General features: G+C 37.6%; 2 protein-coding genes across 3 annotated transcripts in view; one reads left to right on the plus strand and one right to left on the minus strand.

Annotated features, from left to right (window-relative positions):
• Window positions 1–12,459, minus strand: part of bccip (BRCA2 and CDKN1A interacting protein) — a 242,133-nt gene that overhangs the window by 164,454 nt on the left and 65,220 nt on the right. The window lies entirely within an intron of this gene.
• adam12a (ADAM metallopeptidase domain 12a) overlaps window positions 1–12,459 on the plus strand; it is a 130,992-nt gene that overhangs the window by 83,215 nt on the left and 35,318 nt on the right. For both annotated transcript variants that reach the window (XM_082151868.1, XM_082151869.1), the window contains exons 9-11: window positions 477–646; window positions 892–976; window positions 6,070–6,218. In XM_082151868.1, coding sequence (XP_082007994.1) covers window positions 477–646; window positions 892–976; window positions 6,070–6,218 — 404 coding nt within the window. The remainder of the gene's footprint in view (window positions 1–476; window positions 647–891; window positions 977–6,069; window positions 6,219–12,459) is intronic.

Here is a 12,459-nt window from a genome sequence, read left to right on the forward strand (position 1 = left end):
AGGTGACAAAATAACGCCAACATTTCCCTATTTACATGTTGTGATTTGTATAGTCACAGCGTGCACAAATAACAAGGTCACATGAGACACAGCCATCTTCTAACCGTATACATACTGGGAACTATATTCTCAGAAGGCGAAGTGCGGAGGGATTTACTCCAACTCTGAGCGAACTCTCTGCTCCTCACCACGGGGCTTCTCATGTGCTGCGAGCAAATCACTCCGTCCAAGTAGCAGTGCTTCGCCTTCTGAGAATATAGATCCCTGTATGTATATAGTTCTGATTTGCATTCAAGCCTTCAACCCACTTTATATGTCTCAATTTCAATTTCTAATCTTTGTAATTATACAAATGTTCATATTTGTGCAACTTGTGTATCTAAAGCCAGATTTTGTTGGGTTTAATAAGTCCCTTGAAACATAATTTCTGTTCTGGTTTAACCTGATTAGCTAATGTTAGCGCTGCCGTGTTTCAGTTTTACAGGTCACTGAATATCCGTGTGGCTCTGGTGGGGCTGGAGGTGTGGAGTGACGGAGACAAATGCTCCATCACACAGGATCCGTTTACATCGCTCCACGAGTTCCTGGACTGGAGAAAACTCAAGCTGCTCCCGCAGAGACCTCACGATAACGCTCAGCTGATCAGGTAACCGCTGAGAGCCGGCAGGTGGAAAACACACTATATGCGGTTTACCACTAGAATCAATGCACTTTTGCTTCCAGGAAATTGTTTCGCCATTTCTTATTTTGAAACGTTGAAAACTGCATGAGGTTTTATTCACATATTTGTAGTTATTTTTTTATCATTTTTTATTGAACATTTACCAAGGCTGATGTATGATGCTGTAGATGAACATCTGTGTCACATGACTTCCTGTTTTCCCTCCTCAGTGGGGTTTATTTTCAGGGCACCACCATCGGCATGGCTCCCATTATGAGCATGTGCACTGCGGAGCAGTCAGGGGGAATCGTCATGGTGAGTGACATCTGTCAATCATTCCTGATGAATGATCATTTTAGAATGTTTGCATTGTAAAAAAACACTGGGTTGTTTCAACTCATGTTTGGGTCAAATATGGACAAACCCAACCGTTGATATAAAAAAAAAATCATTCAAAATTTTAAACCAACAGTTGGGCTTTTCCATATTTGACCCAAACATGGGTTGAAACAATGGGGGTATTAACATGCCTAAGACTTTTGCACAGTAATATATATATATATATATATAACAGAGTTGCTTAATTTGAGACCAAAGATACTCACATCATATCTCTGTTTGATGTATTTTAGTGGCATTGCAAGCTTCAGGTAGTTCAGATGAGGACACTAACTCACTCAGCACAGACATCTAGAGGCGCTTCCACATAAATCAAACCAACACATTGATCACAGCACACGACGATTACATTCTACTGAGACACAAAATCAAAGCAGCTCTGAGATACTGAGGTCTGTGGTCAGAGGAAAGAGGAAAGAGCTGCATGAGTTCTCGCTCTGCAAATCATTTGAAGTTACAGTCATTAAACTGTTGACTTACTTATGGCTGGATACCTGACTAATAACACCTTCAGTTTAATAACACAAGCATTCAAAGGAAACCAATCGCTTTCGTTCTGCTTGCATAGAGTGTGTTTTTGGCTTTAAGGTTGGAGTAAATTGGACCATCTCAGTATTTGTGCTTCGATTGAGGATCCCATTATGTGGAGCTTCTCCATTATGGATCATGTGTCGCTAACCCTAACCCTTCTTCAGACGAAACAACAAAAGACATGCATGTTTTCTTCATTGACTCACTCGTCTGAGGCATTTTATTCCCTTTGGCCGCCTCTTGCAGACTGGTTGCATGATAGACTTCTGTTTTTGCTGTTTGATTTAGTGGAGTTGCTGCTATAAAAGCCTCAACATTTCACAGAAGCATGGCACGATCTCATGACATTGTGTTCGGAGAGGTTTTGTCCTCATCTGACCAGTTCTCACTAAACATCATGAGTGATAATACGAATCAAGCTTCCTGAAAATGCAAATTGATGGCAAATGAGATACACAAATTATAGATGATTATGTTCAGCTGAGAATTCTCCCGTCACACATCCATTGTTACTAAAAATCACAAATGTTATCAAAAGAAGAGAAATGACTTTTTCCTGCTTCTCTGATTTTTCTGCTGCAAAAAACATGCTAGTAATCTTAAATGTGTCTCCTCTAGAGTGAGAAAATTGTAACTTTTGCCACAGTGCATTCGGATATAAGCATGCTTTAACCAATGAGGCTTTTGCAAATCCAATTTGCTGTATTCCCGCTTGGTTTCAAACTGATCTGGTTCTTTTCACATTCGCTAAATGGACTTTACACACTCCTGTCCTCCATCATAACGCTCCATCAAACTTCATCTGGTGTGTATTCACTGGTGCAGCATTGCATCATTCATATTTAAATGGAAGTCATTGTCATACTTTTCTTGATAAACATGCATTCTTTCTATGCAAATCATTATAGAACGTGCCAGATTTATGAGCATCAGCATTTTTGCCCGATACACTTATTAAATGCTTGGAAAGCTGGCTGGAAGAAAAAGTTTATTGTCTGTAGCCAGCTAAATTTTTTTTTATTTTTTTTTTATAAAATGTATACCTTATATATAACATACACTACAATTCAAAAGTTTGTGGTCAGTAAGATTTTATATTTTTTGAAAGAAGTCCCTTTTGCTCACCAAGTCTGCATTAATGTGATCAAAAATGCAGTAAAAACCAAAATATTGTGATATATTATTACAATTTAAAAGAAGTGTTTTCTTTTTGAATATATGTTCAAATGTAATTTATTCCTGTGATCAAAGCTTAATTTTAAGCATCATTACTCCAGTCTTCAGTGTCACATGATCCTCCAGAAATCATTCGAATATGATGATTTGCCGCTCAAGAAACATTTCTCAATATCAGTGTTGAAATCAGTTGCGATGCATCATGTTTTTGCAGAAATCTCGAATAGAAAGTTCATAAGAACATTATTTATTTGAAATAGAAATCATTATAAATGTTTACTCGCACTTTTGACTGATTTAATGCACCCTTGATGAATAAAAGTATTAATTTCTTAATACTTCTTCTTGACCCCAAACTTTTTAAAATAATTTGGTTCAAGTATTTTTTTTTTTTTTTAATCATAAGCTCTGAAAGAGCATCTTCTGGGCATTAAAACTTTCCTCCGCTCCACTTTTTCTCTGCACAAACCACCTGACACGAATAATCACTCAGACGCTCAGAACTGAAGCTGGTGATTTTCTTCATTTTAATTTGATTTTCACGTGTTTGGCAGACGCGTCCTTACCAAAGCGACTTACAGGAATGACTGTAATTGTGTCTGTCCTGCCTCATCAGCACACACACACACCCTTCCCCAAACAAAGCCTGCAGAACGGTTTGGTTGTGTCCTGGCAGCGCTCGAGCAATTACAGCAGCGCACGGATCTTGAGTTATGCTGCTCTGACGGATTTGTGGAAAAGTAATTATAAAGGCCGTTAGTGTCTGCTCATTACTGATCTCATGTGAAACCGTTTTCTGAGAGAAAAACAAACGTGCAAGAGGAGAGATGTGGGGATAAATCTAATCTGGGGAGGGAAGGTGGAACAGAACGGATAACGCCTTTCGGCTCTCTGGGGTCACAGAGGAAGAAATTGCTCTTGTTTGTTTTAAATTGAAATTGATTGCTTATTTTAAATCACCAAGCTGCTTTCAAGGATGTGGATTGATTTCACTTTCCGTATCGATGCATGTTTCCACCATGGAAAAAAAAATAAAAACAAAAAGGTAACTGTGACTTTATCTCACAATTCTGACTTTTTTTTCTCAGAACTTTGAGATATATACTCAGAATTGCGATAAGTAAACTTGGAATTCTGAGGGAAAAAGTCATAGTTGTGAGATAAAGTCGCAATTACATTTAAAAAAAATTAAATTACGTGGCAGAAAGAAAAAAACTGAATTTTGTGATGTAAACCAAGAATTCAGTAAAAAAAGTCTACGTTTGGGGTAAAGCATTACCTAGTAAACATCAGTAACTGGTGAACATTACTTATAAATTTACAACAAAATATCTGACTGACTTTTTCAAATTTGTGACACTGGACCACAAAACCAGTGACAAGGGTACATTTTTTTTAATTGAGATATATACATAATATGAAAGCTGAATAAACAACCTTTCCATTGATGTATGGTTTGTTAGGATAGGACAATATTTGACAGAGATACAACTATTTTAAAATCTGGAATCTGAGGGTGCAAAAAAATCAAAACATTGAGAAAATCTCCTTTAAAGTTGTACATTTATGTTGGCGGTTGTGCTGCATTCACTCACAAAAATAAATGTTTTATATATTTACGGTAGAAAATTTACAAAATATCTTCATGGAACATGATCTTTACGTAATAACCTAATGATTTTTGGCATAAAAGAAAAATCGATAATTTTGACCCATACAATGTATTGTTGGCTATTGCCACAAATATACCCGTGTGACTTATGACTGGTTTTGTGATCCAGGGTCACATATTTATAAGTTACTTTGTTTTCGCATGTATTGGCGGACAGCTCTCCTGTCCCCATGTTGACAGAAATCATTCAGAGGCGTTGTGTGCGCAGAGTAAACATGATGATTATTGTAGTTGTAGACTAAATGTGAGCATTTACTCATCTCACTTGCACAAAAACAGATTCAGTATTCCTCAAAATGAATAAAAACAGTGAAATGCAAACTCTATTACGCAAACCTGCAATAATTAAATCTGTTAAATTACACAAACCTACTTTATGTATTTAATCTCACTTTATTAACCAATGTCTTTGCAGCTGACCTTCGATGATCAGATTCAACCATACTAATAATAAGCATTTGTTTTATTTATTTTTGTTTTTGTTTTTATTGCTGAAGTAAGAGGTGTGTCTGAAATCGCACACTCTCTCGAGTAGGTACTTATTTTAAAAAGTAATTACTTCACGACCGCTAAAAAAGTATGTTCTGTATAGTATAAGTGTGTGTGTAGTATGAATGTAATCTGGACGCACTACATTCGCCATGTTGTCATTATCATGTGACCTACTAGCCTCAGTTACGTCACTTCACTGCCATTCATAAATCCTCTCCCGTGGCCTCATGGGATAGTAAAGTGTCCATCGTATGCATACTTCAGAATCTCACCAGAAGTAGTAGGTCATCCGGGTACTTGCTGTGAATTCGGACATACTTCTTTTGTCACATACTGTTTTTCACCTACTATATAATAGGGAAGTATGTGATTTCGGATGCAGCCTAGGTCAAGCTCAGCCCATGACATCCAGAGAGGCGGAGCCGGATGTAATTTGGTTCTGCAGTGAGCACCACTTGTGCTTTCGTCGCACTATGGCGTCATACTGAGACATGAAGTTTTTGGAGTTTGGTTTAAAAAAAACTCATTTTTATATTTTTATAGTGCAATGACCTCTTATATGTCAAAATTCATGACATTGCATGCACACTTCAGAATCTCACCGGAAGAAGTAGGTCATCCGGGTACTTTTTTTTCCTACTCATTTATAAGTACTATGAATTCGGACATAATTATTTTGCCACATACAGTTTTCCTCCCACTACATAGTATGGAAGTATGCGATTTCAGATGCAACCAAAGTGCTGAACTTTCTTCTCCTGCATCCTTTTCTTCTGCAATCCAGAATGGCAGCAACGCTGAAATGTACAGGCGTGAATTTGCATTTCCTTTTGCATTTGCACTTTTTGTGTGAAAGGGCCTTAACATTTGCCAAAAAATAGAACTTATGTTTTTTTTTGTTTTTTTTTGTAAAAAAAACAAGTAAGCAAGTCTAGCCCAAGTGAGAAAAAGTAGCGCAAAAGTAATATAACATTACTTTCCATAAAAACGAACTTAATTACTTACTTTTTTAGGGAGTAACGCAATATTGTAACACATTACAATAATTTCCCCAACACTGGAATTGCGAGATGTAAACTCTCAATTGTTAGAAAGAAGGTCGCAATTGTTTTTTACTTTCTCGCTCTCTGTGTTTTAGGATCACTCTGATAACCCTCTCGGCGCTGCGGTTACTTTGGCCCATGAGCTCGGACACAACTTCGGCATGAATCATGACACGCCGGAGCGCGGGTGCGGGTGCAGAGCGACTGTGGACCGAGGCGGATGTATCATGACCCCCTCCACTGGGTGAGAGCTACCAAAAAATTGCATCTATAGACTATTTTGGTGTTTGTAAACAGTGAGGACATTTTTGTTGTGGGCGGAGCCTACCTGGTGTCAGATAGTGTCCGTTCTGCAGTAGCAGTATATGAAAGCCAGAGAATAAAATAATTAAAAAGGTAAATGCAAGTTTATATCCCATATTTCTGACTTTTTTTCTCAGAATTGTGATAAAAATTCACAATTGCGAGTTATAAACTTTTTTTTTTTTTTTTTTTTTTTTTTACAATACCGTATGATGTCATTTAATGAGGAATTTCTTTTAATATATTATTATCAACCCATTCATTTTCCAAACCGCTTATCCTCTGGTATCACAGCTATCACAGCGTCTGGGGCCGCAGGTTGGGATCTTCATGGATCCAGGATACTATGCATCCTGATAAAGTTCCCTTGGCCTTTGGAATTAAAATAGCCCCACATCATCACATGGCCTTCACCATACCTAGAGATTGGCATGGAGTACTTTCCATAAGATCATCTCTCAATGCAAATCAAACCAGCTATTAGGCTAACCTAAATAAAACCATGCCAATCTCTAGGTATGGTGAAGGCTATGTGATGATGTGGGGCTATTTTAATTCCAAAGGCCAAGGGAACTTTATCAGGATGCATAGTATCCTGGATCCATGAAGTAACTGGCCTTTAAAAATAAAAACCTGCCTGCCTCTATGGGAATTTAACATAGGGGTGTCCAGACTTATGCACCCTGTATTTTAAGGAAGAACATTTATTTATTTACGATACATTATTCATTCACAAAGAAAATTGGTGTCCTTAAAGGTTGGATTTTTCCAATTTTTTTAAAATAAGGCATTAAGTTATTATTTTTTTAGTCAACTTTAGCATGGGTGTCTAAACTTATGCATAGCACTGTATATATATTATTATAAATATATATATATATATATATATATATAATAAATATATATATATATATATATATATATAAAATCAATATATTTAAAATATTAATAGATTATTATTTATTTAAAAATATATATATATATAACAATTTATATGTTTTATTGTGGTGAATTGTTTTTTATATTAATATTTCTTACACATATGGATATATTTTGGTGCCATATAGAGGTGAATATTTAAATATTATATGAATCTATATGAATATATTTCAAATTATATTTTCTTGCTCATTAACTAATTTAAAGGAAGTAAGTGAGGTTTTACTAGAACCAAAAAAATACAATTCTGGGTAACACTTTATTTTGATGATCCCTTTTGAACATTATACTAACTATAAGTAACTTTGCAACTACATGTCAACTAACTCTCATTAGAGTATTAGTAGGCCGTCTGCTTAATGTGTGTTAAGTTTTTTCTTTTTTGTTTTTTTCTTTTTTTGTGAAAGTCAACAGGGTTTAATGTTATTTGGACACCAGTGTTCCTCAGAATATCTTGTGTTCAGCAGAAAATCCTGTTACTCATCAGCTGACTTTGTGAGCGTGAATCATTTTCTTATTCCTTTTTACCTAGAATTTCATGTCACCTTCATCCGGCCTCCTCAGTATATGACGACTCTGTCTGTTTGTTAGAGGTTAGCTGTATTTCTGCCTCATTACTCCATAATGAGCTCCATTTGGTCATCTGCACAACAGCAGACTTCAACACCCCACCCGGCGGGACGGCATTAGCATTTAGCCACATGCTCCCAATTGACCCCACTGGTACATGTCTGATAGCTATTTCATAAACATCAGAGCTTGTGCAACTTGTTGCTGATTTATTGTCATCTGTTGTGCTGTTATACGGGACGCCTGGTTTTATGGGCAGATGTTCTGACAACTCAAAACACATGAAATTAAATGCATCCGTACAAAACATGGAGACAATTTTAGTTCATACTGATTAAATTCTTGAAACAATAGAGGGTTTAGGTAACCTTTTTTAGGAATAAATTGCATCACACATGTTTTGGAGCACATATTTACTGACCAGAGTAAATATGTGCAGTCGTGGGCTATACATATATATATATATGAGGAGCTCTTTTCCAAAACGCTATAAATCCATTTAAATAGTTTTCAGGAAAATTACATTTTTTACCTAGACCCACACATTTTGTGAATATTCAATTTATCCTGTTAAAATGGTTTTTTTTGGCTCAGTCTGAACATGTTGAACAATGATTATTAAATCAAACAACAATATTGTTGATGATAAATTCAAAGTTATTTTTTTTCTTTTCAAAACGTTATAAATCCATCCATTTTTTTTCAAAACGCTATAAATCCATAATTTTTTTCCAAAAATGTATGGTTTGTCTTAAAAAAAAGAAAGAGAAAGTCAGTAATAAATACATTGGCATTCAGTAAAGGGTCGAACCCATTAACATGCCTAAGACTTTTGCACAGTACTGTGTATATATATATATATATATATATATATATATATGGTGAATGTTGTATATAAAATACAAATGTTAATGGCTAAAACATTGGTGGAATAAATAAACATGTTATTCTAAGTTGTGATATATTATATTATATTATATTATATTATAATCCATCAATTCATTTTATAAACCGTTCATCCGCTGTAAGGTAGCAGGGATTCTGCATATTATATTACATTATATTACATTATATTATAAAAAGGTCATATCACTGACTTAGAAAAAGCTGGTAAAAATGAAAACGTCATGCATCTTCAGCACACGTGTGAAACAAACAAACACGTATAGGTAGCACCTAACTTTATTGTTGAACTTTTGACTTTTTATTAGACAGAAATAGTGAAGAGTGACAAGAAATTGAGCACAAAACGAGGGGAAATGGGGTCAGGAATCAACATGCGCAATGATTGACAGGCACTGGGCGTTTCTGACTGGCGAAGTGTCAGTGCTGTTATAGAAACTGGTGTGATTTCTCACGAGACCAATCTCAGTGGTATCCGTCAGGTAGCAGAGACATTTAACGTGTGCTATTCCAAAGAATTCGCTTGCAGCAGTTTTTGAGTCTGTAATAGCAGTTGTCTTGTTTAATTCTAGGGAATAAATCACACATTTGCAGGCCATGTTACATTTTCTCAGGAGGCAGATGGTTGCGCAGCGGCCAACTCAATCCCAGCATTCTCTAGTGTGTATCAGTTCATCTGCACAAGTGTTTTAGCTGGACTGTGTCCTGTGTGTGTGACCTGGACTGCACCCATGATAAAAGCTCGATTATGTGCTCATAAAGAGGTGTCATGAAGAACCTGGCCCTGGTGACCAGACGAGAAAAACAGATCTCAAACAGAACAAGTAGAAAGAAACTTATTTGTCAGTTTTGTTCCACCTGCCTTCAGGACCTTAAACAAATGAGAGTCTCTGCAATCGAACAATTAAAGATGGATATTTTTTCCATTACTGCACATTAGTGTGTGCCTCCTCTCACAGAGCTTTCATAGATCAAAGCGTAAATGAATTTAACATCACAGCAGGTGCTCGTTTTGCAGCTTCACATCTATATAATTGCATTAATTAAGACATGAGTGGTGAAAAATCCCTGTGAGATCTGAAGCAGCTTCAGGTTTGATGAATCTAATCTCAAGTAGCCAGACTTTATTTGCACTACGTGTGGTCAGAGACTTATTCTGACGAAGACAGGAAGAGATTGACAGCTCAAGCCACCTGCGCGATTTGTAATGTGATGTTTTGGAGTTGATAGATCTGAAATGAGTTTGAACTGAAGTGGTATTTTTAAAGGACATTCTCAAATCAAATGGGTGAAAATTTCTGTTAATTTCTAAAGTTAATAAATTGTGGTTAGAAACAAAAAAATATTTAAACCAGAAAGCCAGAGACCAAAGACAAGCTTTGACATAATTATTATTTTTTTACTTACTTTTAATTCTTAGGACCCTATTTTAACGATCTGAAATGCAAGTATCAAACGCTAAACACAAGTAACTTTGTGGGCGGATCTCGGATGATTGCAAATCTAAAATGTGTTGGTCTGAAGTAGCTTCATTACTCATAGGTGTGGTTTGGGCGTAACGTGAAATAAACCAATCAGAGCGTCATCTCACATTCCCTTTAAGAGCAGGCGCGCTTGTTCCATGGCGGTTTGCTATTATAACGGCGGATTTGCCAGGCGCACGCCAGGAGCGGTTCACAGCCGAGGAGACCGACGTTCTCGTCAGGGCCGTAAAACACAGAGAAGTGACATTGTATTGGGATGGAGAAACCCACCCAAATAAGCTTCGGTTAAAAAGGCGTATAATAATTTGGGTAAATGTGTAAGGTAGATTTATGCCTATTTTTGACATCTTCATGGACACCACAATGATTTCCCTCGTGTGGAATATTTTTCCTTGTAATTATGTATGGTTTGCAAAAGTGGGAACTGCTGCGTCTGCGTTAAAATCGTTTAACTTCTTATTTCAGATGGATGAGGAAAATAAAGTGGATGGATTAGCTTTCACAGATAAGCACTTTAAAGAGAAATGACAATCATTTATTCACCCTCATGTCATTCCAAACTTGTATGACAATACAATAAACCATTTTTTTGGACTTCAACATCGTTAAAAATATCGTTTGTGATCAGCAGAAGAAAGTCATGCAGGTTTAGAATGACATGAAGGTGTGTAAATGAACAGAGATTTCATTTTTGGTTGAGCTATCCCTTTAAATATCACTGTATGTGATATAGTGTAACAGAAGGACTCTGGTAGGCGACTCTCTTCCTCACCATTGTGCCCACATACACATACACACACACACACACACACACACACACACACACACACACACACACACACACACACACACAAGTTCTGTGGCTCCTAACGCTGCTATATTTGTTCCTGTTTCTATAGAGTCTTTGGAAGCTCCTCATACCCTCATAGAGAACAAACCCCACTCACAGTGAGATGCTCTGTGCCCGTGGCACTGCTATTACTGTCACCTCCTGTTGAGCCCAATCCAGAGGAGGTGTTTTAAAAGCTTAGACACACTCGAGTCACTGTGGCTTATCGCTGAGCGCTGATCTCTGGGTTGGCATGAGGAGGCAAGAGAAAGCATCTGCTTATCTCTCATCCTCCCGCAGGCTTATGCCACCCTGGCACGGGTGTCGTGGGTACAGTTGGTCCAGCGAGCGGGGGGGATGATGCTAGCCAGATTTCCGTGCTTGCGTTTGCCCCGTGGTCTTAGTAAGTGTGCCAGGAATGAAGCGAACATCACTCGTCTCTTCCACAGTATTCTGCTGCTCTGCTGCATACGAATGGCCTCAGCAAAGCCAACTGGATTCAGAAGCGAATGCTGAAAAGATAAAAGGTGCCCAAGCTCTTTGTGTGATGGTTGGAAACTGAATTTATTAAACACTTGTTACACGTTCAGTTTAAAGAGAAATTATAGTGCTGTCATCATTTGTTCATTGCAAACCTCTATAAAAGTCACACAGGAGAAAAGAAACACAGAACAGTGCCCTGGCAACCGCTCGCATCATCCGATAGTGTAGTGGCACATGCTTTTTTGTCTCCAGAAATGTAAAACTCAAATTAGCAGATAATTTGCAGACTTTGCAACCGAGTATGAATTGCCATGCTGGTTTAGAGCTGGTTTAGAGCTGGTCCAGGCTGGTTTAGAGCTGGTTTAGAGCTGGTCCAGGCTGGTTTAGAGCTGGTTTAGAGCTGGTCCAGGCTGGTTTAGAACTGGTTTAGAGCTGGTCCAGGCTGGTTTAGAGCTGGTTTAGAGCTGGTCCAGAGCTGGTTTAGAGCTGGTCCAGGCTAGTTTAGAGCTGGTTTTCTGCTGGTCTACCTGCTAAACTGGCACCGCCAGGAATGGGTGACAAGTAGTAATATTTTCAATAATGATGTTGTATCTATAAAAAATATGAATCTTAAATATATTTAGTTGCTTTTTATCTTTTCTCTAAATGTTTTACGTTTATCAAAATTAAAGGAGAACTCGGTAACTCTAGCGAACTCTTGTCACTTCTTCGCTGATTTTCCCTTTTGTTGTCGCATGTTTTCCCCACGAGCTCCCCCTACAGCTGTGGGGGGGGGGCGTATATTTCACAACACAGTCGTAAAAAACTCATTTGCGGCGGCCTCCTCCCCCTCTCTACCGCTGCTCATGTGCGTTTGTTTTGATCGGAGCAAGCCAACTGTATCGCGTGGAGCTATGTCTACCGAGGTGGGTAATCTGGTAATACATCATACATGCGTGTGTGTTTATGTCGAATTGCCGTAAAGCAATTTGTGT

Source organism: Leuciscus leuciscus (genome assembly GCF_965113295.1).
Source record: "Leuciscus leuciscus genome assembly, chromosome: 21".
In the NCBI taxonomy this organism is placed as follows: Eukaryota; Metazoa; Chordata; class Actinopteri; order Cypriniformes; family Leuciscidae; genus Leuciscus; species Leuciscus leuciscus.